Source organism: Bombina bombina, chromosome 6, assembly GCF_027579735.1.
Source record: "Bombina bombina isolate aBomBom1 chromosome 6, aBomBom1.pri, whole genome shotgun sequence".
Lineage (NCBI taxonomy): Eukaryota > Metazoa > Chordata > Amphibia > Anura > Bombinatoridae > Bombina > Bombina bombina.
The window spans coordinates 1,025,702,121-1,025,728,424 of NC_069504.1; the positions used below are offsets into that span (position 1 = coordinate 1,025,702,121).

At 41.4% G+C, this 26,304-nt stretch overlaps 1 protein-coding gene across 1 annotated transcript in view; it reads right to left on the reverse strand.

The window, feature by feature from the left end:
- Positions 1–26,304, reverse strand: part of PWP1 (PWP1 homolog, endonuclein) — a 229,293-nt gene that overhangs the window by 171,006 nt on the left and 31,983 nt on the right. Inside the window, exon 6 of the mRNA XM_053718754.1 lies at positions 11,664–11,774. Within this exon, the coding sequence (XP_053574729.1) occupies positions 11,664–11,774 (111 nt within the window). The remainder of the gene's footprint in view (positions 1–11,663; positions 11,775–26,304) is intronic.

Consider the following 26,304-nt stretch of genomic DNA (forward strand, 5'->3'; position numbering starts at 1 on the left):
GATCTCTTAACCTTGAACCGTACTTTGGAACCTTGGCGTTTTGGTGGGATGCCATCAGATCCAACTCTGGAACTCCCCACCTGAGGGTTATCTAAGAGAACACTTCTGGATGGAGAGCCCACTCCCCGGGATGAAAAGTCTGTCTGCTCAGAAAGTCCACCTCCCTGGAATGTGGATGGCCGATAGAAGGCAATCGTGAGCTTCTGCCCACTGCAGAATGCGAGTCACCTCCTTCATGGCTACGGAACTCTGAGTCCCTCCCTGGTGGTTGATGTAAGCCACTGAGGTGATGTTGTCCGACTGAAACCTGATAAACCGGACTAAAAACAGTTGAGGCCACGCTGATAGGGCATTGTAGATTGCTCTTAACTCCATGATGTTTATGTGAAGAGAGGACTCTTCTCGAGACCACAGGCCCTGAGCCTTTAGAGAACCCCAAACAGCTCCCCGGCCTGACAGGCGTGCGTCCGTAGTCACAATCTCCCAGGATGGTCTCAGGAAGCAAGTGCCCTAAGACATCCACCATGAGAGATTCTCATGTTAGGGGGTCCAGATTCCTCTGTGACAAATCTGAATGGTCTCCGTTCCATTGACGGAGCATGCAAAGCTGCAGCGGTCGCAGATGGAACCGAGCAAAAGGGATGATGTCCATGGATGCCACCATCAGACCAATCACCTCCATGCACTGAGCCACTGATGGCCGAAAGGCAAACTGGAGAGAAAGGAAGCAAGAAGTTTGGATTTTCTTCATGGACATGGAATCTATTATTGTCCCTAGGAAACACACTGTTGTAGATGGAATTAGAGAACTCTTTTCCAAATTCACCTTCCACCTGTGGGAAAGTAGAACTACAACAGCATCTCTGTATGAGATTGAGCTAGTTGAAAAGATGACACCTGAACTAAGATGTCGTCTAGATAAAGTGCCACAGCAATTCCCTGGGATCTGATCACTGCCAATATTGCCCCCAGAACCTTTGTGAATATTCTGGGAGCCGTGGTCAGACCAAATGGAAGCATAACAAACTGGAAATGTTTTTCCAGAAAAGCAAACCTCAAAAACTGGTGATGTTCCCTGTGAATGGGAACATGAAGGTATGCGTCCTTCAGGTCTATAGTCATAAATTGACCTTTCTGTACCAAAGGAAGAATAGAACGAATAGTTTCCATCTTGAAGGAAGGGACCCTTAGAAATTTGTTGAGGCACTTGAGATCTAGTACAATAACTCACAGGGAGGATAAGTCCTTTACACAATTTAAGAAGGCCTTCTTCTTAATCTGGTTTGAGGATAGTCTTGACAGGAGAAATCTGCCCCTTGGAGGGCAATACAAATCCCATTCTGTAACCCTGGGATACTATGTCTACAGCCCAAGGATCTGGCACATCGCGTATCCAGGCTTGACAAAAAAGAGAAAGCCTGCCCCTCACCTGATCCGCTTCTTTATATGCTTCCCCTTATTCCAGGGCTGGCTGGATTTCCAAGTGGACCTGGATTGGTCTGGTTGGGAAGAGGAAGACTTCTGTCCCTTAAAGTTGCGAAAGGAATGAAAATTAGAAGTCTGCCGACCCCTAGGTCTATTCTTCTTGTCCTGAGGTAGGAAAGAACCCTTTCCACCCGTAATCTCTGAAATGATTTCCGCCAGGCCAGGTCCAAACAGAGTTTTACCCTTATAAGGTAAAGCCAAAAGCTTGGCCTTAGAAGAAACATCAGCCGACCAGAACTTTAACCACAGAGCCCTGCAAGCTAGTACAGTGAAGCTAGGCATCTTAGCTCCCAGTCTAATTATCTGCATGTTGGCATCACAGATAAAGGTGTTGGCTAGTTTGAGAACTTTGATCCTATTTTGGATCTCCTCTACCAAAGATTCCTTTGTAATAAGATCAGACAAAGGCATTGCACCAATAAGATGCTGCTCCTGCAACCGTGGCGATACTCACTGCAGGTTACCACTGTAATTCTTGATGTATATACATCTTTTTTAAGTAAACCTCTAGTTTCTTATCCATGGGATCCTTAAAAGAGCAACTATCCTCTATAGGAATGGTAGTTTTCTTAGCCAGAGTAGAAATAGCTCCTTCTACTTTAGGCACAGTGCGCCAAGAGTCGTGAATAGAGTCAGCAACAGGAAACATCTTTTTAAAAACAGAGGAAGGGGAAAAAGGAACCCCTGGTTTATCCCATTCCTGAGCAATAATTTCAGACATCTTCCTTGGGACAGAAAAAAACCTCTTCAGAAGATTAAGATTTAGAAATTCTATCCAGTTTAGAAGACTTTGTGGGGTTGACAGCAACCAAAGGTTCAGAGTCGACTAAAGTAGCTAGAACCTCCTTCAATAGTAACCGTAGGTGTTCAAGCTTAAATCTAAAATTAACCTCTTCAGATTCTGAAGATTTTTCTGCTAAAATGTCTGAGATCTCACCTTCAGAAGCTACTGAAGTATTCTCCTCATCAGACATCCGAGAAAGAATTGCTAATGCAGACCTAGTCAGAAGCCTTAGTATCAGGCAGATGTTTAGATTTTCTCTTACGCTTACCCAATGAAGGGAAAGCTGACAAAGCCGCTGTTACTGCAGAAGAAATCTGAGCTGCAAAATCCCCAGGTAAATAAACACCCCCAGGAGAATGAGAGGACACAGAAGACACAGTATGAGAAACAATTAAGGCTTGGGACGTTTGAGGATAAAGCTGAGGCATGTCACACACAGCATTATCCTGAGAGACAGTAGGCTCAGAAGGTAGTCATTTATCCTTAAATTTTAACATCTTGTTTAAACAAGAGGAGCAAAATTGCATAGGTAAAACAATTTGGGCCTCTAAACAAAGTAAACATTTATCCATGGAGATGGACTGATCTTGTTCTGAGTCCATGGCTAAGAGGTAACAAGTCCCACAAGTAATTGCAAAATTACAGAAATTAAGTGATTCAAAAAAATTATCAAAGAAAATTAATATATTAAATATTAAATTTTAATAACAAACATATAAGGAAACTTTTAGAACAAAAAACACCTCAGACTGCCTGAGGCTTCTACCGTCAAAAGTAATACCCCACTAGTAAGAGGAAAAACAGACTCTTTGAAGAGACCCTCTCCTTTTGAACGATTTGGGTAGAATATGCAAATACAGCCGAAACTAGAAGAGCTGGTTTCTCTTCTCTGTAGCAAAAGTTACAGAGGTCGCAATGGCACCGCACCGCTAAACCGGAAATGCGGGTGTCACGTGAGCGGGGCTTAAAATAAACTGCACAACATTTCTATGCAGAGAAAAAATGCGCAAGTGAAAAAAACAGTCTAAAAATGGTTTTACCGTTTCACACCAATAAGCCGTAAACAGTTCAAAGTCTCATACATAGCCACATAAGTAAATAATAAAAAGTATCCCTTACTATTTAACTCCTTACATCACTTAGCCAAATGAAAGAACTCTTTCCCTCAAGTCTCATACTGAATAAAGATTAAATATACTGTTTCCATATTTAGTGTGCCAATATATATTGTCCCCATATGAATCCTTAATTAAATAATGATTATAATGTCCCAAGATCCAACTGCATAATAGATGCTGATCCTTAGGTGTGGCAGGCACTTGGCTCCCTGTCATGGACCTGTAGGAAAAGAAAGAACAGAGTAACTAACTCTGGCTTACCACAAAGGGGTAGCAAAGTGTTAAAAGTAAAGACTTCCTTGCCGCCTTTTAACTGCTAAAAGCCACCACTACTCAAGAGATCGACGTGGACACAGCTAAACCCCAATCCTGGCTTGCAGGGAAAAAACATAAATTATGCTTACCTGATAGTTTCATTTCCATTGTTACGAGGAGAGTCCACAGCTTCATTCATTACTTGTGGGAAATACAGAACCTGGCCACCAGGAGGAGGCAAAGACACCCCAGCCAAAAGCTTAAATACCTCCCCCACTCCCCTCATCCCCCAGTCATTCTGCCGAGGGAACAAGGAACAGTAGGAGAAATATCAGGGTATAAACAGTGCCAGAAAAAAAAAACAAGAAATTTAGGTCCGCCCAACAGAAAACCGGGGCGGGAGCCGTGGACTCTCCTCGTAACGATGGAAATTAAATTATCAGGTAAGCATAATTTATGTTTTCCATCTAATACGAGGAGAGTCAATGGCTTCATTCATTACTTGTGGGAAACAAATACCCAAGGTCTAGAGGACAATGAATGAAAACAGGAGGGGAAAAAGGAGGCGGACCCTATTCTGAGGGCACCACAGCCTGCAAAACTTTTCTCCCAAAAGCTGCTTCAGCCGAAGCAAACACGTCAAATTTGTAAAACTTTGAAAAAGTATGTAAGGAGGACCAGGTAGCCGCCTTACAAATCTGATCCATAGAAGCTTCCTTCTTGAAGGTCCAAGAAGAAGCCACAGCTCTAGTTGAGTGAGCCGAAATCCTCTGAGGAGGCTTATGTCCAGCTGTCTCATAAGCTAAGCGAAACATGCTCCTCAGCTAAAAGGATAGTGAAGTGGAAGAAGCCTTCTGACCGTACGCTTCCCCGAATAGACAACAAACAAAGCTTAAAGGGACACTGAACCCAAAATTTTTCTTTCATGATTCACATAGAGCATGCAATTTTAAACAACTTTCTAATTTACTTCTGTTATCAATTTTTCTTCGTTCTCTTGCTATCTTTATTTGAAAAAGAAGGCATCTAAGCCAAGGAGCCAGCAAATTGTTGGTTCAGAACCATGGACAGCACTTGTTTATTGGTGCTGTCCAATCAGCAAGGACAACCCAGGTTGTTCACCAAAAATGGGCCGGCATCTAAACTTACATTCTTGCTTTTCAAATAAACATACCAAGAGAATGAAGAAAATTTGATAATATGAGTAAATTAGAAAGTTGCTTAAAATTACATGCTCTATCTGAATCACAAAAGAAAAAATTTGGGTTCAGTGTCCCTTTAAGTTTGTCTGAAATCCTTCGTAGCTTGAAGATAGAATTTCAAAGCTAGAACCACATCCAAGTTATGAAATAACCGTTCCTTCGAGGAAGACTGATTAGGACACAAGGAAGGACTGCGATGAGACACAACCTTAGGGAGAAACCCCAGTCCAGTGCGAAGGACAGCCTTATCGGCATGGAAAACCAGGTAAAGAGGCTCACATTGCAAAGCCGCTAATTCAGAGACTCTGCGTGCCGAAGCAATAGCCAGTAGAAAAAGAACCTTCCAAGACAGAGTCTTAATGTCAAGAGAATGCATAGGCTCAAACGGAGCCCCCTGCAAAAACCTTAAGAACCAGATTCAAACTCCAAGAAGGAGCAGAATGTCTAAACAAAGGCCTGATTCTGGACAGAGCATGAACAAAAGACTGAATATCAGGAAACTCAGCGAGCTTCTTGTGTAACAACACGGATGGAGCCGAAATCTGTCCCCTTAAGGAACTGGCGGCAAGTCCCTTCTCCAAACCATCCTGGAGAAAGGAAAGAATTCTGGATACCCTGACCTTATGCCAGGAATATCCACGAGTTTCACACCAGAGTAAGTCCTCCACACCTTATGATAGATGCAACGGGTGACCGGCTTTCTGGCTTAAATGAGAGTATCAATCACCCTCTCAGAAAATCCTCTCCTGGCTAAAACTAAGCGTTCAATCTCTACGCAGTCAGCCTCAGAGAATCTAGATTCTGATGCACAAAGGGGTCCTGTACTAGCAGATCCCTGCGACAGGGCAACCTCCATGTAGGAGACGATGACATCCCCACTAGGTCCGCAAACCACAACCTCCGCAGCCACGACGGAGCAATCAGAATAGTTGACGCTTGCTCCTGTTTGATGCGTGCCACTACATGAGGTAGTAGTGGTAATGGTGGAAAAATGTAGACTAGGTTCAATCCCCAAGGCACTGCTAAGGCATCTATCAGTTCTGTCCTGGACCGCGACCCGTATCTGGGTAGCTTGAAGTTGAGTCTGGACGCCATGAGATATATCTCCTGAGTTCCCCAACTGTTGTAAATCTCTGCAAACACTTCGGGGTGAAGAGACCATTCACCCAGATGAAACAACAATCTGCTGAGAAAATCCGCTTCCCAGTTGTCCACACTCGGGATGTGGATCACTGATAGCGAGCAGTCGTGGGCCTCTGCCCACTCCAGAATCTGAGAGACTTCCCTCATGGCTAGGGAGCTTCTCGTTCCCCCTGATGGTTGATGTAAGCCACTGAGGTAAATGTTGTCCGACTGGAATCTGATGAACTTTGACAACCCCAGGAGAGGCCAAGCTCTCAGAGCGTTTAAGATCGCTCGAAGTTCCAGGATATTGATCGGGAGAAGAGACTCCTTCCGATTCAACCTGACCTGTGCCTTCCTGGCACCCTAAACCTAAGAGACTCACATCCGTAGTCACAATCTCCCAAGATGGTCTGAGGAAGGATGTCCCTTGGGACAGGTGCTCTGGACGGAGCCACCAAGAGAGAGATTCCTGTTCCACTGCCTCAGCATGCACAGCTGAAGAGGCCAGAGATGGAATCTGGCGAATGGAATGACATCTATAGTGGATACCATGAGCCCAATCACCTCCATACACCGGGCCACTGATGGCCTCGAGGAGGAATGAAGGGCAAGACAGCTGGAGACAATCCTGCAATGCCTCTGGTCTGTTAGAAATATTTTCATGGATATGGAGTCTATTATTGTACCAAGGAACTCCACACTGGTACAGAGAACTCTTTCCTGAGTTTATCTTCCATCCATGAGATTGCAGAAGAAGGAGAAGAGCTCTCGAATGGTCCTCTGCCAGCCGGTAGGACGGAGCATGGACCAGGATGTCATCCAGATAAGGAGCCACTGCTATCCCTCTGGATCTCACCACCGCGAGCAGAGCTCCCAGAACCTTTGTGAAGATTCTTAGGGCAGTAGCCAGTCCTAAGGGAAGAGCTACAAACTGGAAATGCTGATCATAAAATGCAAACCTTAGGAACCTGAAGTGATCCTTGTATATTGGCACATGAAAGTAAGTGTCCTTCAAGTCTATCTTAGTCATGAACTGACCCTCTTGCACTAGGGGCAGTATAGACCTTATCGTCCCAATCCTGAATGATGGGACAGACAGAAACTTGTTTAAACAATTTAGGTCCAGAATCGGGCGAAACGTGCCCTCCTTCTTTAGTACCATGAAAATGTTTGAATAGTACCCTAGACCCCTTTCTGCTAGAGGTACCGGTACAATTACTCCTAGAGAGGAGAGGTCCCTCAAGCACTCTAGAAAAGCATCTTGTTTCTCTGGTTTTGACGATAGATTTGACAAGAGGAATCTGCCCCTGGGAGGGCGAGTTTTGAAATCTATCCTGTAACCCTGGGCAATGACCTCCAGAACCCAAGGATCCTGCACGTCTCTCATCCAAGCCTCCACGAAAAGAGAGATAGTCTACCCCCTATGAGATCCAGAGACATATCAGGGGTAGCCCCTCCATGTCGATTTTGTCTCGGCTGGCTTCTTGCTCTGCTTGGCTTTGTTCCAAGACTGAGGTTTCCAGGAACCCTTGGACTGCTTGGGCTTCGCGGCAGGCTACTGTCGCTGGAATTGTCCAAACGAAAGGGATGAAAAATTAGGACCCTTAGGTTTATTTTTCTTATCCTGCAGTAGAAAGGCACCCTTGCCCCCCGTGACCGTGGATATGATAGAGTCCAGGCCTGGACCGAAAAGAACCTTTCCCTTAAATGGAAGGGAAAGTAATCTAGATTTGGATGTCATGTCAGACCACAACTTCAACCACAGGGCCCTCCGGGCCAGAACAGAAAAGCCTGATGTCTTGGCATTCAAGCTAATAATCTGCATATTTACAACACAGATAAACAAATTAGCTACCCTCAGGGTCTTAATTCTTTCCTGTATCTCATCGAGGGAAGTCTCTACCTCAATCATCTCTGCCAGAGAGTCACACCAATAGGTAGCGGCTCCCGCTACCGCAGCGACCGCCGCTGCTGGCTGAAATACGAATCCAGTGTGCTGAAACATTTTTCTTAACAGGGTCTCACTCTCTAATTTCTTATCCATGGGTTCCTTAAACAACGACCTATCCTCGAGCAGGATAGTGGTGCGCTAAGTGAGCGTGGAGATAGCTCCATCCACTTTAGGGACAGATCCCTACAACTCTAGCTGAGAGTCAGGAACTGGGAACAATTTTTTAAATGAAGAATAAGAAGGGGAGAAAGACGATCTAAGTCTCTCCATCTCATTCTTAATAAAATTTGCCATCTTTACGGGAACCGGGAAAGTCTGGGGGACTACCCTGTCCTCATAAACTTTTTAAAGCTTAGGAATAGACGGTTCCTCTGGTAACTACGGTTCTGGGACCTCTAGAGTAGCCAACACCTCTTTTAATAAAAAGTGTAAGTGCTCCATCCTAAACCTAAAATCTGGTTCCTCCGCAGCCGGAGGTTTAGAGGCTGCAGATTCCGACCCAGAGAAAGAGTCCTCCGAAGTATCGGAATCCTCTGCATCAGCAGATAATCTAGTCTCAGATACATCCAATGGAGTAGATGACCCCTGGGAAGGATAGCAATGTTTAACCTTTCGCTTGCGCTTAGCAATGCGAGGTCAAGCACTTATGGCCGCAGACACCTCAGTTTGAAATTGATCAGCAAAATCTGGCGGCCACAGGGCTCCTCCCGCCGGAGGATTAGTGCACTGGGGAGCTGTATGTGTAATCAGAGATGATTGTAGAGAACACACCTCACGGAACGAAGACCCCTCAGAAGTGGACGGCTCAGTGGTACTCTTATTTCTTTTAGATATCACTATTTTATCGAGGCATGTGGAACATAGTTGAGCAGGCGGGTATACCAAAGCCTCCTCACAAACACAGGCATTAGATTTAGGTAAAGAGGGAGTACCCTCTAACGCATCAGAGTCCTCCATAGCTTGTGCCTTTATTAAGGACTATAGAAAAAAGTTAAATGGCACCATTATACTCCCAATGGCCGGGGCACTCACCACCTCCGATGACCCAGGCCCACAGAGAAAACTGCTTTCGTCTCCTGCAACTGATAGTCAGGAAAACCATCACATGGTTTACCGTGCAGGACCGCCCCTGCAGCCAAGAAAACCGTGCCAACTAAACAGGCTGCGCAGTAATCAACAGAAGGAAAAACCTGACTGTTCCACATTGCCAGAGCCACATCTCAACACATGTTGCAGCAAAAAACACAAAGCAATCATGTATACATCTCCCCCCGTTCAATAATCACCTTCCAGAGATATTAGCCCTTGATTCTATACAAACAAAAAGGTGCCACACTGTGACCCTGTCTTCTTGAGTTATCATTACAGATATTATAAAGAAATTAAACGATCTTACCAGAATCAACACCGTGGAACAGGAACACGGCCTCTCAAGTTTGACAGTGTGTAGCATCGCTCCTGACATGGACTTGAGTGAAAAAAGCAGGCAGTGAAACTCGTCAACACTGATTGCTTAAGGAGCTGTTAATGCGAGTCTGTATGGTTTCACAAAAAGACTCTCCCTGCATCTCCAGACCCTAACATTCCTCAATGCTCTCACTGAGAGGCTGACAAGACTACTTAAAACTCCAGTCCAATTCCAAAGAGTACTACCCTCCATAAGAGACTACTCCAAATCTTTAGACACTTCTCTGCCATCCTCCTGTGACAAAAGGCAAAAAAAGACTGGGGGGATGAGGGGAGTGGGGGAGGTATTTAAGCCTTTGGCTGGGGTGTCTTTGCCTCCTCCTTGTGGCCAGGTTCTGTATTTCCCACAAGTAATGAATAAAGCCGTTGACTCGTATTAGATGGAAATACCCATAAAAGGATTAATTTCTTCAGACACCAACTTCGCACAACCTCCATTGACAGAGGCAAAGAGAATGGGGATTATAAGTAAGGGAAGTTACACTTAACTGCTTTGCTGGGGTGCTCTTTGTCTCCTCCTGCTGGCCAGGAGTTGAATATCCTACTAGTAATTGGAATGACGTTGTGGACTCTCCATGTCATAGGAAAGAAAAGGGGTCCAACCTGGTACTAGCAAGCTGTACCTAATAAAGTGGCCATAGCATTTTTTGCTATCACTCCATTTTAACAGAAAAAGAGCAGTTTTATTTTAGTTTTACCTATGAAACTATATATTTTTTTAGAAGACAACCCAAGGTATTGATCTAGACCCATTTTGGTATGTTTCATGCCACAAATTTTGGGTCTCTCACTGAAATTATTTACATATGCAGTAATAAACACAAATGGATGTAAAAACTTCTCTGTGATCCCCTTTGTTTAGCAGTAACAGACATATATGGCTTTGCCACTGCCTTTTGGTAATTAGAAGACTGCTAATTACAGCTGCGCACCACACTTCTGAAAATCCAGACAGTGAAGGGGTTAATAAGGTAGCTTGTAAGGTTAAGTTTAGCTATAGTGTGGAGATTACCCTCTCACCCGATACCTCCCACCTCCTGATCCCTATCTGATGCCTCCTAAACAGTTCTCTTCTCTCCCTCACTGGTTGCCAGTACCTAAGAAGGTGGTGAAGAATTAGAGATTTTGAATTTGTTTTATCTCTTTCTGCAGTGTAGGATTCCCCCGTTACCCTCTAACCTCCCTGATCCCCCCCAAACAGCTCTCTATCCCTGCCCCCCACTAGTATCTGCATTCTTGGGTACTGACAGCTGTCTGCTATTACCCAGTTCATATACATTTTTCCCTTTATTTAAAAATAGTGTAGTACCCCCCCCACGCTCCCCTTCTCCAAGCGACGTTCTGTAGAGCCCCCCTCTCAAAACGCATTAGTGTACCCCTCCCTTCCTCTTGCTGTGGAAATGTTTTTCTGCAGTGTAGCGGTCCCACCCGCCTCCCACACCACCAACGTATGGCACCACAGCAAACCGATGCAGAGAGGGACACAGAGTGTCCCTCTCTGCATCAGTGATATTCTGCCCTGCTATTTCTGCACTGCCCCGCTCGTGTGGCATGCAGAAATAGCACAATCTTGTTGCTGTCAGCAAGATAGCCGCAGAAAGAGCCCATGGCAGCAGTGCTGTGGTCGTTTAGGGGTTAAGGAACCTAGTAAAGCTGAGGATGTGAGTATTTTTTCACAAAACGAACAATGCCAGAACAAGGAGTCATGATCTCAATCTGAAGTGTAGTAGGTTCAGGAGTAGTTTGCAGAAACATTTCTTCACAGAAAGGGTGGTTGATTAATGGAATAAACTTTGATTAGAGATAGTAAGGTGGGGGGACGTCAAGAATAAGGCTATCCTACAAACAAGATAATATTACTCTTTTAGGGCAGACTTGTTGGGCCTGTAGTTCTTATCTGGCATCAGAATTTCTTTGTTCCTATAACAAATTTCACATAGATACATAATTGATACAACTGCATTGTGAAGAAATAAATTAGAAACCATGTTAAATAATAAAATAAAAGTAAAAAATCAATTTCAACTTTTATTAAACCTTTAGAGGCTTATGATCCAGAAACAAACATGGTAACGATTCAAATAAATCTGCCACACACCAACATATTTCCCTTTCGTTAGCAACAAGTAAGAAAACTTAAGCCAATAAAAAACACATAATAAACATTAAAAAAAAAAGGGATTATCTGAAAACCATATATTATATAATAAAAAACAGATGTATCATCTACTGAAAACATAACAGGTTTTGCCGTAAAGAACACAAGTTAAGTTTACCTGTAGATTCTTCAGGGCTTGGATCGAAATTCAGCCACTCGGTGCAGAGAGGGTAAGCAGGCAGGAGGATATCATGATGTACATAGAAAGAATCCTCTTCATGGTTGTATACTGAAAGAAGAGGCGAATATTAAACAAAAAATAAATAAAAGAACAACAGGGATTTTCATCTATTCAGTAATTCCATTTTTAATGAGAGAGAAAAAACATAAATTTATGCAAGAACTTACCTGATAAATTCATTTATTTCATAGTGGCAAGAGAGTCCATGAGCTAGTGACGTATAGGATATACATTCCTACCAGGAGGGGGCAAAGCTTCCCAAACCTCACCTCACTCATACCTCAGTTTAACGTATAGCCAAGTAGTGAGGTGTAAAAAAAAAAAAAGTAGTAAAAAACATCAAAAAGAAGGAACTGGAAAAATAATGTGCTTTATACAAAAAATCATAACCACAAAAAAATAGGGTGGGTCTTATGGACTCTTGCCACTATGAAAGAAATGAATTTATCAGGTAAGTTTTTACATAAAGTATGTTTACTTTCATGTAAGTGGCAAGAGTCCATGAGCTAGTGACGTATGGGATATAATACCCAAGATGTGGAAGCTCACTAGAGAGGGAGGAATAAAATAAAAACAGCTATATCCGCTGAGAAATTAAATCCAAAAAAATAAATTGTTTTCTTAAAAATTAAAAAAAACTCAAATCAAAGGCACTAGAATCAAACTGAGACAGCTGCCTGAAGAACCTTTATACCAAAGGCTGCTTCCGAAGAAGCAAACACATCAAAATGGTAAAATTTAGCAAATGTATGCAAAGAAGACCAAGTTGCTGCTTTGCAAATTTGATAAACTGAAGCCTTATTCTTGAAAGCCCAAGATGTGGCAATTGATCTAGTAGAATAAGCTGTAATTCGCTGAGACGGAGACTGCCTCACCGCCAAATAAGCTTTGTGAATCAAAAGCTTTAACCAAGATGCGAAGGAAATGGCAGAGGCTTTCTGACCTTTTCTGGAACCAGAAAAAATAACAAATAGACTAGAAGTCTTTCTGAAATCTTTAGTAGCCTCAACATAATATTTCAAAGCACTTACCAGATACAAAGAATGTAAAGACCTTTCAAAGGTATTCTTAGGATTAGGACACAAGGAAGGAACAATACTTTCCCTAATGATGTTGTTAGAATTCACAACTTTTGGTAAAAAATGTAAACGATGTCCGCAAAACAGCTTTATCTGGATGAAAACTCAGATAAGGAGACTCACAAGAGAGCAGAAAATTCAGAAACTCTTCTAGCAGAAGAGATAGCCAAAATAAATAACACTTTCTAAGAAAGTAGTTTAATATACAAAGAATGCATAGGCTCAAAATAAGGAGCCTGCAAAATCTTTAAAACCAAATTGAGAATCCAAGGAGGAGAAATTGATTTAATAACAGGTTTGATACGAATCAAAGTCTGAACAAAACAGTGAATATCAGGAAGCTTAGCAATCTTAGCAATATTGCCTAGAATAATCATGAGTGGAACACCATGAAATATAGGTTTTCCAAACCCTATGATAAATCTTCATTTCTACCAAAGGCTGCTTCCAAAGAAGCAAACACATCAAAATGGTAAAATTTAGTAAATAAATGCAGAGAGGACCAAGTTACTGCTTTGCAAATTTAATCAACTGAAGCTTCATTCTTAAAAACCCAAGATGCGGCGGCTGATCTAGTAGAATGAGCTGAAATACGCTGAAGCGGAGACTGCCCCGCCTTCAAATAAGCCTTGTGAATCTAAAAATTCAACCAAGATGCCAAACAAATAGACTAGAAGTCTTCATGGATCTTTTAGAAGCCTCAACATAATATTTCAAAGCTCTTACCACAATCACATCCAAAGAATGTAAAGACCTTTCAAGAGAATTCTTAGGATTAGGACACAAGGAAGTAACAACAATTTCCCTATTAAAAAGGGACAGTCGGCGGAGCGAGCGGTCTACCAAGATGGCCGCTACACACTAAGGCTCTTGAGACAGACTGGGAGCTAAGAGAATAAACAATATATTACTCAGCTTTGCTCAATATTTGATGGCATAACTTGATGTGTGAGAGTGTCAAGATCACACAGATACCTCGTTCATGTTAACAGGGCTCGGAAAAACGAAGAACGACATTAAGCAGAGGCCTTGAGCATATGACGCAGCTGGATGAAAACTCTAACAGCATGCTAACAACGCACTATTCTTTATCTGGCGTTGAGGAGGTTCGTAAGAGCTGACAGGCATATCAATTCTATCAACACCGCTTGCGGTAATAACCACCGATTACCCTCACAACCTGCTTCAGTCTGAAATCGCTCCGGAGGGTCGGGGCTCCGCTCTGGAGCGCAACTAAGATCCCAGCCATACCATCTGCGGACATCGGTAAGAATGAGACGGTACTGTCAACCGAAATAACTGTAGATCGGGGGATGAAGTACAACTGATTTATTTAAGTATGCTTAATACGAGGGTCACTATCGCCATACAGGAGGACATTATGTTTACCTAAGTGTTTGCAAAATGTATTAACACACATCTGACGCAGCTACATAGCAGTCTGTTATAGCTTCACTTATAGCTTGGATATAAATATTGAGGATATATAATTCTGTGATAAGTTCTACAATGGACCATCTGGAGAATGGTTCTCTTGCTGTGATCCACCTCCATACCACCGGATAGCTAAGTTACGGTGAAATATTCACACTAAGTTGCGGATCACTACAAAGTCCTTATTTCTGCTTCAGATTGACTGAGACACTAATGGATAATGGATTAGTTGTGGGGCATTTAATTTGACACTATCCAGCTAGGCCTCTTAAACGCCGATATAAGTTACTGCACTAAGAAACCAAAGGTTATTAAGGGCTGAGTCATTTACACCTTTGCTAAACGTCAGCAAGGAGAGTTAGTGTAAATCTACAGTTCCAGTACCCTGGATACCTAAATACTACTGCCTATCTCAATAATCTGCTGGCAACAACCCTGCTCCCCCCCATTTCCCGCTGTCCTTAAGAGTCAGCGGGTCATATCCATCTCCCTTTTCCCGAGATCACTCTGTGAGAGTACCTTCCCTGGGGAGTGGGGTCTCCCAGGATACGCACCCTTCGATAAAGACATACAACACTTTCAAACCCAGAAATGTCACAACGAAGGGTAGTCAAGCCAGACAAAATACCAAAGACGCCTCAAAAGTCACAGGAGGTTGTCAATGCCTTTTTCAAACAGACAGAAAAGAACAAAAAATTGGATCATCCATAATACTCCACAATGCCCCCGAAGACAGAGAAGAGGACTCTGGGAATTCCAGATGTTCAACACCAGAAGCAAATGGAGCCACTGAAGATCCACCTATAACATATAGCGCAATTGCTGCCCTAATAGATCAAGTTAAGACCTGCATAAAGGAGGAATGCGCAGGCCTGAAAAAGGACATTTCCGATCTGAGCCGCAGAGTAGACTCTTTGGAAGAACATGAGTTTGTATTCTCGCAAAAGATGGCAGATCTAACCTCAAAAGTGACGCACCAACAGCAAAATTTCACAGAGATGGAAGATAAGATCGATGATCTCGAAAATCTCACGAGGCGCAATAATCTGCGTTTCAGAGGGATACCTGAGACGGTACAAAATAACGAGATACAAGAATTTCTGCAGGGTCTTTTTTCAGAATTGGCGACTGTAGGAAATGTGGAAATGTCAAATATCACTCTAGATAGAGCGCACAGAGCTCTGCGCCCTAGGCTTGATGCTGATTCCCCACCTAGGGATATTATCGTCAGATTTCAAAATTATCAACACAGAGAAGATATATACTCTCTAGCTAGGAAACAACAGGTGGTAGCATACCAAGGGTACCGCATCCAGATCTTTCAGGACTTATCTACAAGAACTTTGCAGAAAAGAAGAGAGTTTTCTAGCCTGACTCTTCACCTTCGACAACTAAAGATCCCATACAGATGGGGCTTCCCCACCTCAGTGATCTCCACCAAAAATGGAACTAGATGCGAATGCCGAAACCTCTCTGATGTTGGCAAGTTCTGTAATATACTGGGAATACCTCCCCCTGACGGTGATCCGGAACAGTCACATCATAAGTTCTCAGCAGAACGAACAGCCTCAAAACCACAGAGGAGACCCTGGCCACTGAAATCCACGAGCCAAGTCAAAAGAAAGCAGGACAGTCCGGCAGATAATGGCCCGAATCAGCCAGGATGATCACAATGTGACTTCTTGTATTCAGTTTTACCATAAAGGGGGCTCCTTTTGTTCCCTTTTGTTTAGTGAGTAATCTTAGGTTGAGTTGTGACACAGCTTAACCTTCATTCAGGACATTTAACCCTTGGACTGTTGCAGGACTGCAAGGACTAAACCAAGAGGTGGCAAGTATATTCTATGTTATTAGTATGTTGAAATATGCATAAGGTTATGTTAACTAAATATACATTGTTTAGTGTTGATGTTACAACAGTTTGATGCATTTGCTGTTTCAAGACGTTTTGCTTCCTAGGTTATATGCTTACATGATTTATCATATACTAGAGTTTTTAATATGTTCCACTAAGCTCATGTCCATGGACATCACCAATTAGTTTTTCCGAGTTAGATCGGATACTTTTCATATCCCCGTTTGCCTTTATGTTTGATCTGGTAGAAGCGGAGGAGGCAAGGTGTGGTGAGATCAACTATGTGTGTCTTTAATGCCTGGAGATAGTCCAGGAAGGATAAGATATATTAAGGTTCATTGCGGTAAAGATTATAAAAGTAAATTTAAAAGCGTACCTAACTCCCCATGTATACGGGTCTGATTATCTACGAACTGAGTTGAATAATTCATTGTACTGTTAAGTGTGAGTTAAGGTAACCCCAGTTGATAAGAATCCTATTACTCATTTGACACAATGCTGAAGATCATGCTAACCATTTATTTAGCTACCCGGTATGTTAATATGCCTCCATTGTTGAAAGTTTTTTTTTCAAAGTTCATAAAATTTGATCTGTAAATCAATCCATTTTCCTGTTTAAGGTATCCTCAGATAACATAATCAGTTATACCCTATCCTAAGGGTTTGTTCCGCTTCCCCCCTCTTTTTCTCTCTACTTCCCTCTGATCTTCCCTCCCTCCCCTCAGGTATAGGACCCTGAATACTAAACAGAAGCATAGAGACATATAGAACTGGTGCTTTTGTATAAGCCCTCTAGACTGTAAAGATGGTCAATATCACGGTAGCGAGTCAAAATGTTAAAGGATTCCTATCCGCTGAAAAACGTTCAATAGCATATTTTGACTTCCATAAGAAGGGCACAGATGTAGTTATGCTTCAAGAAACCCATTTCAAGAAAAGAAATGAACCCCAATTGGCCACCAGATATTTTGACAAACATTATCTTAGTTCAGGGCAAGGTAGGAAAAATGGTGTATGTATCTCAATTAAAAGAAATGTCCCCTTTGAATTTCTCCAGAAACACTCGAACAGAGAGGGCAGACTACTGATTCTAATTGGGCGGCTATATGGCGCCGTAGTTACCCTGGTCAATGTATATGCCCCAAACAGACCCACGCCCCTCTTCTACAGATCAGTTATAAATAAAGTACTGGATGTTTCCAGAGGCCCAATTATCTTAGGGGGGGATTTAAATTTTACGATGCAACCTTCTCTAGACAACTCCACAGGGACATCCTATATTAGTAACAAAATTATAAAGGCCAACTGTACTGCTCTATATTCTGTCTCTTTATTTGACACATGGAGAGTTGCGCACCCTACACAGAAAGACTACACGTTCTTTTCTCACCCCCAGCATTCCTACTCCAGGCTGGATTACATAATGTGTAGCCAAATGCTTTTAACTAACCTAACACAATCCAAAATTACTCATACTCAATGGTCAGACCATAGTATGGTTATATCTACATTCCAATGGCCTTCCAAACCAAAAAATACTTTAAATTGGAGATTGGCCGAGACCATATTGACGAACCAAACAACCATAGAAGAGCTAACTAAAGCAACTGATTAATTTTTTCTAAATAATAAACCAGAAGATACGTCTACCAGTAACAACTGGGAGGCATACAAATGCTACATTAGGGGTTACTTAATAAAGCATATGGCTAACATTCGGAAAAAAAGACTGGCCTACTATATGTCCCTGACCAATAATCTGGCTAGCGCAGATAGGTTACACAAAACGGACCCTACCTCCATCCAAAAACTCGCAGACCTCACATCAGCGAGAGAATGTCTCAATAAGTTTCTTATTCAAAAAGCACACTTAAGAGCATTGACCACTAAGGCTAAATTCTTTGCAGAAGGTAACAAAGCCGGTCGCTTACTGGCAAGATCACTTAGAAAGCAAAAATACAACTCATTTATCAGATCTATCTCGCACCCATCCGGTAGGTTAGTAAGCAAACATGATGAAATAGCAGACACTTTTGTATCCTACTACACAAAACTATACAACCTTAATCCCAACACTTCACAGGATAAAGCTGACGACATTTCCCGCTACCTTAATACATTAGTGACCCCAAAAGTCTCAGAGGAGGATAGCCATATACTTGATGCCCCTATAACGATCCAAGAAATTTCTAACACTATTAGGACACTTCCAAATGGGAAGTCCCCTGGCCCGGACGGATTGCCGGCCAAATTCTACCAAATTTTCCAATCACAATTTAACTCTCCCTTACATGCGCTTTTCACTTCAATAGATAAAGGAGATGCCTTTTCTGCTTCCCTACTGGAAGCAACTATCACAGTAATTCCGAAAGCTGACAAAGCGGGGACCCTGGCGGGTAACTATAGACCTATCTCACTTCTCAATATTGACATTAAGAAATATGCCAAAATTTTATCGAACCGCCTTAATAAAGTGCTGCCCAAAATTATACACCCAGATCAAGTGGGCTTTGTCAAAGGTAGAGAGGCAAAGGATAACACGATTAGAGTCCTGCATACACTTCAGATCTCAGACAAAGATAAATCCCCTCTGGTGCTCCTGTCAATGGATGCAGAGAAGGCCTTTGACAGGGTCAGCTGGCAATTTATGTGGGGGGCCCTGTCAAAGTTTGGCTTTTCCGAAGCCTTTGTGACCAGGGTTCAAGCATTGTACTCTGGCCCACAAGCCAGAGTGCGGGTGAATGGCACTAGTTCCCAATCCTTCCCGATAACAAACGGTACCCGCCAGGGGTGCCCGCTGTCACCTCTACTGTTTGCTATTACGATAGAGATCCTAGCAATTATATCAGAGCTAATGAAGATATTTTGGGATTACAATATAATCATATACATCAGAAATGCTTACTTTTTGCAGACGACGTCATTTTTACCCTAAAATCACCCTCTACTACCCTACCAGCGTTGCTTAAGACTTTAGATGACTATGGTCAGGTCTCTCGGGGATATTATTACTGAACTTGCCCCAACGAGATACCGACTTTGTAAAATATCATACATCATTTCGAGTAGCTGATAGACTCAAATATTTAGGCTAATATTACCAAACAATTACCAGGATTTATTTCAGTTTAATTATATCTCCCTCCAAAACTCAGTTAAAACCCTATTGGAAGGCTGGCACAAGCAGGGACATCTATCTTTGCTAGGAAGGGTCAATACCATAAAAATGATGATAATTCCAAAATATTTATTCCTCCTTCCGACCTTGCCAATGGCCTTGCCGATTTCTTATCCGAGAGTCCAACTGAAATTGATTAACTCCTTCATCTGGTCTTATAAAAAATCTAGAATTTCCCAACAAACGCTTTACTTACATAAAAACGACGGTGGACTTAATGTCCCCAACCTCTTAAATTATTACAGAGCTGTACACATGGCCAGGGTGGTTGCCTGGACACACTCCTCTCAATCTGCCATATGGGTGCAGGTCGAAAGCTCCCTACTGAAGGGTAAATGCATGAGGGACTTAGCATGGACTCCCAAAGGTCACAGGCCACCCCTAGCATACGATAATGACTTCATCAAGGCTACTCTCACTGTATGGGATCATGTTTTAGCACACAGGACAGGAATCTCTACTCCCATTTCACCTCTTACCCCTATACTAGGCAACCAAATCTTTCTGCAGAACACTAATTTCACCCATACTAATGAGGTGGAGCACTTCCAAAACCTACCAGTATACCTATTGATAGATTCAGGACGGATCAAAGACAGAACACAGTTGTGTGACGAACTGGGACCACCTTTCCATAATTGGTATTCGTACCTACAGATACGTCACGCGCTCTATGACAACACACTTAAGACTAACACACTCAGACCACTAACAGCATTTGAGAAGTTATGCATAAACCCCGATATCTCACGAGCTCATCTTTCCCTAATATATAAAATGCTGAGGGGGTCTTTCCTAGAGCAACGCCCTGCCTTTACAGGGAGGTGGGAGGCGGAGATTCCAGTGATAATCACAGATGACGACTGGAAGGTTAGCTTTAAGATGTCACACTCAGTGTCCACCTCAGCTTCCCTATCTGAAATGAATTATAAGATACTGACTCGCTGGTATCTGACACCAGAGAGGATTAGGTACATTTATCCCACTGCATCTTCAGCCTGCTGGAGGCGATGTGGAGAGGTGGGCACCATGTTACATATCTGGTGGGATTGTCCGATCCTGTCCGGGTTCTGGAAGCAAATTGAATACAGTGTTAACAGAATATTAGGCCTCCATATTGCCTTTGGCCCTAAACTGGTTTTGCTTAACATCTTACCCCAAATACAGTGTCTGTACCGCACTAAGCTACTTCAAATAATGCTGGCCTGCGCAAAACGGCTGATACCCAGATTGTGGAAGACCCAAAGTGTTCCGACTCAAACACAATGGCTAGCAGAAGTAGAACATATTCTAGTATTAGAAAAACAATATTCTTACTCTGTGGGAAAACAGGATAACTTTGCAAACTTGCTCTTTATATGGGAACAAGGTATCATTAATTTAGACTAGAAGACAGAAAATCCTAACAAATATAGTGGTTAGAAGCAATTATACCAGGGAAATATTGAAGTCCCCCCCTCCTATACCTTCCCTTCTGCCCCCCCTTTCTCTCTCTTGGGTACACTCTAATCGACAGATACTCAGTACTATAGTTGCTATATATGGAAAGATTACAGGAAAATGTCATTTATTATCAATTATATGATATTGTTTTTATTTATATAAATGTTTCAATTGTTGACATTGTTTTGTACTATATTTGTTTCTGGAACATGTTTAAAATCAATAAAAACTATTGAATATAAAAAAGGGACAGTCAACACCAGAATTGTTGTTGTTTTAAAATATAGATAATCCCTTGATTATCAATTCCCCAAAGCAAAATTGGTGATAAAAGTAAATTGGAAAGTTGTTTAAAATTACATGCCCTATTAGAAACATGAAAGTTTTTCTGGACTTGACTGTCCCTTTAATGTTGTTAGAATTCACAACGTTAGGCAAAAATTTAAACGAAGTCCGCAAAACAGCTTATCTTGATGGAAAATCAGATAAGGAGACACACAATAGAGAGCAGACAATTCAAAAAACTCTTCTAGCAGAAGAGATAACCAAAAGAAAGAACACTTTCTAAGAAAGTAGATAAAAATCCAAAGAATGCATAGGCTCAAAAGAAGGAGCCTGAAAAATCTTTAAAACCAATTTGAGACTCCAAGGAGGAGAAACTGATTAAATAACAGGCTAGATACGAATCAAAGCCTGAACAAAACAGTGAATATCAGGAAGCTTAGCAATATCTCTATGAAATAAGAAAGAAAGACCAGAGATTTGTCCTTTCAAAGAATTTGCAGACAAACCTTTATCTAAACCATCCTGAAGAAACTGTAAAATCCTAGGAATTCTAAATGAATGCCAAGAATAATCATGAGTGGAACACCAAGAAATATAGGTTTCCCAAACCCTATGATAAATCTTACTTGAAACAGACTTACGAGCCTTTATCATAGTGTTAATTACGGAGTCAAAGAAACATTTATGATTCAGATAGAGCATGCAATTTTAAGCAACTCCTATTATAAATTTTTCTATGTTCTCTTGCTATCTTTATTTGAAAAAGGCATCTAAGATAAGGAGACAGACAATTTTTGGTTCAAAACCCTGAACAGCGCTCGTTTATTGGTGGGTGAATTTATCCACCAATCTGCAAGAACAACCCAAGTTGTTCACCAAAAATGGGCCGGCATCTAAACTTACATTCTTGCTTTTCAAATACAGATACAAAGAGAATGAAGAAAATTTGATAATAGGAGTAAATTAGAAAGTTGCTTAAAATTGCCTGCTATATCTGAATCACGAAAGAAACAAATTTGGGTTCAGTGTTCCTTTAAAGGAAGTGGCCAAGGCTGGCAACTAGACATCCGGACAAGATCCGTATACCAAAACCTGGAGACTCTTAAAAAACGATTACAATTTTCAGATCCAGGATTGGTCTGAAAAAAATCATCCTTCTCTGGGACAATGAATAGATTTGAATAGAAACCCAATCCCCGTTCCTGCTGAGGGACTGGTACAAACACCCCTGAAAACTTTAGATCTGAAACACACTTCAGAAAAGTCTGAGTATTCACAGGTTTTATTAAAACATGAGAAAAAAAAAGAATCTTCCCAAGGAAGGTCTTTTTAACTATTGTTACTGGTTACATTTTTTGGAGAAAAGTGTAACATTAGTGGGTGTGCATAGTGCAACCCTGTTTTTAACTATTGTTATTTGTTACTGGTTACATTTTTTGGAGAGAAGTGTAACATTAGTGGGTGTGCATAGTGACCCTCTTTTTAACTCTTATTCTAAAAAACCTATTCAATACCCTTGAAAAAAAAATATTCTATGGATTTTGGACTGAATCTCTCCAAACGTCTTGAAATAACTTAATCAACCCCTCACCAGAAGAACTGGATTGAGGGCCGCACCTTCATGCAGATTTAGAAGCCGGATTTGGTTGCTTATAAGGCTTGGATTTATCCCAATACGGAGACGGTCTCCAAAAAGAGCCAGTTGTCTTAGGGAAATGAGAGGTTTTCAGTTCACTATACATACGAATGGAATGAAAAACAATTGAGAGCTTTAAATTTACCCTTAAATTTGTTGTCTAGGGCCAAAAAAAAAATAGTAATAGAGGAACCAAACAAAATGATTTCCCTGAAAAGATAGAAATAATAATATAGATTAGGACACTATGTCATTATTTCAAGATTTAAGCCATAAAGCTATTCAAGTCGGAATAGCTAAAAACAAAGATTTGACATAAAATATAGCAACATAAATAAAAAGATTGTACAGTAAGTTGAAATAAAAGAACAATGTTTATATACTTCAGGATCGGATAACTGCTGCGCTAAAACTGCCCAACTAGAAAGTTGAAGCAGCAGCAACCTCAGCCATAGAAATAGCCGGTCTAAGAATATAATCAGTATTAAAATATGCTCTTTTTAAAAGATTCCGATAGCAAATGGAGGTCAATTGAACAGGCCTCCCTACCCTTCGACCTTACCCTGAGGGACCTGATCTGGACCCCTCCACATTGCCTGAAGAACCTTAGGCATAGAGAATCAGGTGGTCCGAGAATGCCTAGCCTCTTGGGAACTCCTGAGACATTATTCCCAGGTGGCCCCCCACCCATCCCCTATCACTTCATTAACTGGCCTCTTATCTGGTCTCCCTGACTCCCACCCCTCAACGTGGCTGAGACTAGGTGTCTCGAGAGTGGCTGACCTATGGTCCTCATCTTCCCACGATTTGTTTGTATCCTATGCCCAAATTGGCGGTTCAGCACCCCCCCCACGCTATATGCGCTTCGAATATATAAGAGTCCTCAGCTTTCTGACTAGCTGGGGCTTTAAACCATCTCTCTCTAGACCACCAACCATCTGGGAAGCCAGATGGCAACAGGGATTGAGACTAGGTAAGCCACTATCTTTCCATTATTCCATCATGGAGGGCGCATCCCCTACAGACAAAGCTACTCATATCACTAAATGGGAACAGAAACTCGAGTTCATTGCCCCCACCAAAGAGTGGCACCGTACATTACTTCTCACAAATAAAACTCTCCACTGTGTCACTATGCATGAGAACTATATCAAACTGCTCACACAATGGTACTTTGTGCCTGCTAGACTAGCTACAATTTTCTCTGGTGCATCTCCTATCTGTTGGAGAGATTGCGGTAGAGTAGGAGACATGACACACATTTGGTGGACTTGCTCCAAATTGAGGCCCATTTGGAATAAATGTTTCTCAACTCTTATGTCTATGGGCATCTCCCTTCCCAATACACCAGAAGTCGCCTTACTCCACATAGGTACCTGCAAACTCCCTAGGCACTGTGCCTCCTTAAGCATCTATCTATTTTCAGCTATCAAACTCAATATAGCTAAAGCTTGGAAAAGAACTAGCCCTCCATCCTGGTCTGATATCACCCAAACCATGGCCTATATCTACACCATGGAAAAACCTATCTATTACTCCAAGGGTAAAGTTGACTTTTTCGAACTGATTTGGGCAGAATGGAAAGATATATTTGACACGACTTGGCTCCCTAGCTTTGAGACTTAGCCTATTATACCCTCACTCAATAATGTCGGTACAACATCCCACACCTATCTAGTTTTATTTGGTGTCCATCATAGGTTTATTCCCTTGGCCTTAGACCCTATCCTTCCCCCTCCCCCTCCCCTACCTCATAGATGACCCCCCCCTCCTCTCTTATGGATGATCCCCCCCCCTCCCCTTTTTCTCTTTTCTTTTTCCTTTTCCCTTTTTCCCTTTCTTCAGTTACTTCTGACTTAAGTGAACAATTATGTAATACCCTTACTTTAGATATTGAGGTTACATATGTTTAGTTGATCCATTAATGTATATACTGTGTTTTCTTATGTATCCATTTCTTTTGTCATTTTACTGAAATAGTACGCTTTGGTCGTACTAATGTTGTACTACTTTATTTCATATGAAAAATCTAATAAAAATTACTTTAAAAAAAAAAAAAAAATATGCTCTTTTAAGGAAAGATTTAGGCTTCCTTAAAGGATCCTGAAAAGAAGTACTATCTTCCATTGAAATAATAGTACGTTTTCTAAACTAGCCATAAGAAAAAAAATACAACTTCTTAAACACAAAAGTAGGGGGGGGGGGAGTACCAGGTTAAGACCATTCTTTAGCAATCATATTACTGATAGCATATGGAATAGGAAAAAAACTTCAGGAACAACCTCAGAAGTCTTAAACACAGAATATAAATGATTATTAGCTTAGCTATTAGGAGGACTAGACTCCTTAATACCTAAAGTAAACAATACTTCCTTAATAGAGAACAAACATGTTCAATAAAAAAAGAAAAAAAGAATATTTGTCAATTTCTGTCTCTGATGCAAAATCCTCTGAGTCAGAGTAATCATCATCAGTAGAGAATACTTTAGTATACTTTCGGTCAGTACAAAATTAATTAAATCTATGACAAGTTTGGAAAGGCCTTTTACATTTATTTGAAGACAAAATAGCAGTCATAGCCTTCTTATGGCTGTAGCAGTAACATTTTTCATATCTGCAAAAATACCAGGTACATAAACTGAGAAAGAATAACAGTATATGTATTTGTACTCATAGTAACATTATCAACATGTGCCACATAATTGAGCTGAAGAAATAAAATCAGCTTATATACAATAACACACTTAGATTTTGTAGAATTGTGTTCAGGCAAATTATTTCCTATAGTAACATCAGAGGCAGGATCTGTTTGAGACATCTTGCAAAATATAACAAAAAAGAAAATATAACATTGAAACAAAATGTCCAATTTCTTTAAAATAACAGTTTCAGGAATGGGAAAAAATGCTTATGATAAAATTCTATACAAAAGAAAAAATCAAAAGCAAACATCATAGCCCTCTATAAACAAATGAGAGCAGTGAGCAAAAGAGGGAGAGACTTAATATAACAAATTTTGGCGCCAAGTATGGCGCAAAGATGACGCAAATGCAGAGAAAAAAAATTTGGGGCCAAAGATAAAAAATGAAATGACGCAACTCACATCATAACAGGCGCTACTTCGCGCCCAAAAAATTTGCGTCAATAAAGAAGCAAGAAATTATGTGACTCGCATCACGACAGACGCGACTTTGCGCCAAAAATTTTCACGCCAAAAATTACGCAATAAAGAGTAATATTTTGCGCCATCTCGAGCCTATTAGCCAACAAAAATTTCGAAAAAAACAGACTTCAAGTTACAACTTACTGGAACCCCAGGTAAGAAAAAAAATACCTAAAAACTCCCATGAACATAATTTCCCTGCTGAAACTCATGCCCTGACTCATGGCAAATATATGCAATATACATTAAAAACTTTAAAATATAAAGTGCCAAACATAGCTGAGAGTGTCTTAAAAAAAATGATACATACTTACCAGAAGACACCCACCCAGATATAGCAGACAGCCAAACCAGTACTGAAACATATCAGTAGAGGAGTATAATGTTGATTTGTAAAGGGAGGCAGCAGATGAATCCCTGCAACCGATTTACAGAGAGCCCTAGAATAGATTTCCCATAGGTGAAAACATGGTGTCATCATGCAATACTCCCTACACATCCCTCA